Consider the following 4,753-nt stretch of genomic DNA (forward strand, 5'->3'; position numbering starts at 1 on the left):
TTATTTTTCCTTGGTAATTTTGTCGGAAAGCTCCCACAGCTTGTCCGCGAGTTCTTTATCTTCGGAGCGACAGGATGATGCCGTTTCAATGCAATCTGAAAAGTATTTCCCCGTAACATCACACAGTTCCGGCGATACGGCTAGGTGGATTGAGGTTTGAGCTCCCTCCTCAGGTAGTTTGAAAACGAGACTAATTAGGAATCTGGAAAGTGCTGGTTGGTGGCGAAATATATCCGTGCTGACAGCGCCTGGGTGCAGGCAGTTGACGGTCACCCCCGTGCCCAGCAGGTCGCGGCTCAGCCTCTTCGTAAACAGCACGTTAGCCAGCTTGGAGTTGGAGTACACTCGAGAATGCTGCAGCCATCTTTTTGCCGGTTTGTGGATATTATCCAAGTCTATCGTGCCATATCGATGCAGCAGGGAGGACACGTTGATTATCCTACTCGGAGAAGACGTTTTGATCATTGGTAGAAGCAATTTCGTTAGAAGAAAGGGACCGAAATGGTTGATTTGCATTTCTACAGGGAGGTTATCTTCGGTTAGTGAATTATCTAGTTTCCCAGTGCCAGCGTTGTTAATAAGGACATGGATATGGGTCTCTGTCTCGAGAATTTGTGAAGCAAAAGTCCGTACAGACTTGAATGACGCTAGGTCTAGATGTTTGTAAACAACATTGTGATTGCCGGTGGCCTTAATAATATCGTCTCTCGCTCTGATGCCCTTCGCTTGGTCTCTGCAAGCGAGTATGACCTTAGCTTCGCGCCGGGCGAGATCTTTTGCTGTTTCGAATCCGATTCCTGTATTTGCGCCAGTCACGATGACCACTTTGTTATTAAGCTTTGTTTTGCATGTACATTTTCCCGATGTCATTGTATTGTAAACTTTGTATGTTAAATATGTCACGAAGACGCCCGCTAAATATATAATCATGGTAATTGTTTGGAAAAAGTCCGCCCGAGCTTGCAGCACGTCCGTCCACCGCGGATGCAAGTCGCGAATCAAAACAAACAAAATAAATAGTCTCGTCAGAGAACAGGTTCCTCGTGCCCCACAGATAAATAACTACTGACCACTACCACTGACATTCAGTGACTTGGAGGTTATAGATAAGCACATGCACAGAGTATACCAAGGTTGAGCTACAATCGATTTTAGCTGTTACGTTGTCAGTACTGATTGTGTTCTCTGTTTTATCATGCCTATCGACTTTTGCACCATTACTGATTAGGGCTTGTGGACAAATCACGCGAGGTTCGATAGGGGGAGGGGGATCACGAAAAAATCACGATAGATCACGTTGGGGGAGGGGGGTATAAGGAAACCTCACATGTATTTTTCTACAGTGAACGAAACTAAGAAAAAAAACCTACCACATGAGTAGATACTTTTTCTCGGTTTCGTTAAACATAAATCTTCACTCTGGACTTCAAAATAGCGAGTCTATTTAACAAAAATAGAAAAATAAACAATATTTTCTATATACAATACTATTTATCTTAAAATTAGGTCGAATGAAACAATTTCAAAAAAATACACGTGAGGTTGTCTGGGGGGAGGGGGGTAGCCAAAAACCTCACCAAATATCACCAAGGGGGAGAAGGGGAGGGGGGGTCAAAAAGTAGCCGAAAACACCTCGCGTGATTTGTGCACAACCCCTTCTTTTTGGATTTCAGTGTTCGACTGTTGGTGACTCCAAACACATCAGTAAGTAGCTCATGTAATCATAAGTATTTTTCACAGCAGCAGTTCGAACAAGGGTACTTTACTGCTTAAAAACATTCAGCGTAGTTCGATATTTCTGCGAGCGTGAGACAAAATTATCCTCAAGTGATTTCTTTATTAGAAAGTAATTTCAAAATGGAGTCGTCGTGTCGAAGTTGGAGCAGAGGAGACACGCAAGGCTCGTGATTCTATTATAATATTTACAAAATGTTTTGCTTTCTTGGTATTCTATCAGCACTCACAGCAAAAACTAAATTTGCTCTTGTTTCACAAATAACTATTATCGTCGCCATTCCATGAATAAGATTTTTCGCCAGGCATTAGTCGCGGCCAACGTACCCTGTATCTTGGAACGTCTAGTGTTGTTCCGCATACATTGGTTCCTTGGCACATGGTACAGTGCCTCTTAGGAGACGCTACGTTTTAGCACTTTTGCCCTGTCTCATTTGAGTGGAGCAAATGTCTTCATAAAACCTTAATAACAAAACTTCTGTGAGACTCAGACATATAATAATAACCGTAGCCTACTTATATCTAAACAGGCCACTCATGGGAAGCTATTGAAATATGCCGTCATCCGAACTTACATTACAACAGCGATTGTGGGTTGGTAATTGCCACCTGGGTGAAAAACTGATTTTAATAAAGGGTTGCAAATGAAACAAAGAAATTCATCGTTCTGAAATATTTTCATTTTCTGTTCACAATAATTACCTATATATTACAAATCTAGTATCATTCAATATTTACCACAACAACACAATTATAATTAACTATCAACTAACTACAGGAATATAACTTTGTCATTTTAACCGGAAAAGGACAAAATTATACATAGGATAAATATTAATGGACAATATTGCTTTTGAATAATAGAGGTATGATACATGTAAGCTTTACGTTTCAGTCTCTATAAAAACTCTTTATTCAGTCATTCAACTGCCCAAAACTAATTGTTCGGGCAAGAAGACCCAAAAGATTCCCATATTTTTAACCAACTTGTGAGGTTTGCTAACTTTGACTACTTATACATAATGTATTCAATCAATTCCAAATTCTCTATATATTCTTGCATATTAGCATTTGCTTAGCCACCAATTTTATCCTTTTTCATTATGCACCATTTCTATACATACGAAATGATATTTTTTTGGGAGAATTTGGAGAACGACCGACTTCTTGATGTCAAGGCAAATTGGTGAAAAAAAATAATTAATGCAATGTGGTCCAATGCAGCTTGTGCAGTATTTAAATGCACCTTGAATAAGATACACTACCTAGGGCCAGTGTAAAATAATATGTACACTCATGGACAAATTTAGAGGCACGCGAAAAAAAATTACTAATTATGAAATTACTTTAGGTGCTGTAATCCAAAAATTAAACCTTTTTTTTGCGTTTCTCTAAATTTGTCCATGAGTAGGTACTTAGGTAGTACCTACATATATGTATAAACAAATGCCATTATGCGCAAACAGCAAGTACTGGCTAGCAAACTATTGGGACCAGTACAGTATTGACCGGGGTGACTTTCAAATGCAGGGGCGACTTTAAAATTCTAGTTTTTAAGCCATAATATATATTTATGCGAGACTTTTTACAGTAGGTGAATATGAATATATAGTAATCTAACTAGTTACAGGAACATTTTCAGTAAATAATGAATAATGGTAATTCTATCGCCGTTTTAAATCTATCAAAGTAACCCCGAATTTTCCAAAGTCACCCCGGTCTACGATACCTAAGCATATCTGTGCGATTTTAGCTTTGACATACTTAGTCGATTCATGGAAGCTTCTAACATACCGTCATTACCGCATCATGCATCAAAATTACACATCTAACGCCCAATAAGGAAATATCCAAACTAAATTCACGACCGAAATATCTTATGACTTATTAAACTTGGAGATTTATCTTATTGGACGTTACTTGTAGTCATCTGTCTGCATTTATAGACGGTAATAAGAGCGCGAGAAGAATGCGCGATATTACTTAATCTCAAATGTTATCACTCGCTTAATTTACTAATAAACATATAAATTGACTATTTTTGCCCTAATATACGGGTTAGACAATTGATTGAGTATAGGTACAGTCGGCGTCGTATAGTAGGCAGCATCCAAAGTATTCAAATAGTTCAGTACGCCATACAAATAATATGGTGTACCGAACTATTTCAATAGTTTGGATGCTACCTACTATATGACGCTGACTTTACAAGAGTAAATGAGCGTTTAGGGCGTCAATTCATTGAATTAAATTGAACATCGGATACCAAAATACGAAATATACGTCTAAATAGACGTCTTTGGTAGAATACCAGCAGCCTAAACGTGTAATGCAGCTTAAACTGTTAATAATATGTAACTTAAAATTGTACACATGTTTACAAACATTGATACTTGATAGCCCATCCGGATTTATAGCATTCGGTAGCACGTGTTTGATGCGAATAATCTAGTTAACCCTTTACGAAGGTCCCTTAACCCCAGGCGAAGGGATATATTCCTCCCACATCTTATATCGGTTACCGTAGTCAGGTTTTAACTCCAAACCTCCTACAAAATATTTTTTCAATCCCTGAAAATAGTATTTTATGATTTTCATTCACAACACGCTTCTAAATCGCGTAATATATCTTTGGCAGCCGTTTAAATTCACTTGAACTCTAATTTCAGTAAACTACGGAGAAATTCGAACACTTTCAATTTCTATGAAACAGAAGTACATATAGGTCGCACAATTTTTTGATATTTTGTAGATTTTGAGTGTTGAAAGGTAATGTAATCGTAAACATTGCTAAATATTCATGCATTATTGTGTATGACCAGAATTAGGATGTGGGTTGACATTATCCCATGGCCTTATTAGAGTTTAACTGTGCGGGAGCTATTCTTCCCATGGCCCGGTAAATTGTCTTGTCATGTCATAAAAACTCACGTAAGTAATAAAACTGTTTTTGTGTTCAACCTAGAGCGATTCAGTGATTGATATAATGTTTCGTAGTAGATTTGGAGTTAAACCTTGA

The 4,753-nt window shown here is 38.1% G+C and overlaps 1 protein-coding gene across 1 annotated transcript; it reads right to left on the reverse strand.

Annotated features, from left to right (window-relative positions):
- On the reverse strand, nt 1-870 carry LOC134794641 (retinol dehydrogenase 13-like). Its single transcript, XM_063766792.1, has one exon. The coding sequence runs from the start codon at nt 868-870 to the stop codon at nt 1-3; it is 870 nt and encodes a 289-aa protein (XP_063622862.1).
- Between the last annotated feature and the right edge of the window lie 3,883 nt (nt 871-4,753).

The sequence above is a fragment of the Cydia splendana genome, chromosome 1, assembly GCF_910591565.1.
Source record: "Cydia splendana chromosome 1, ilCydSple1.2, whole genome shotgun sequence".
In the NCBI taxonomy this organism is placed as follows: Eukaryota; Metazoa; Arthropoda; class Insecta; order Lepidoptera; family Tortricidae; genus Cydia; species Cydia splendana.

Coding starts and splice junctions, on each gene's coding strand:
- LOC134794641 (XM_063766792.1), bottom strand. CDS start 870: ATGACATCGGGAAAATGTACATGCAAAACAAAGCTTAATAACAAAGTG.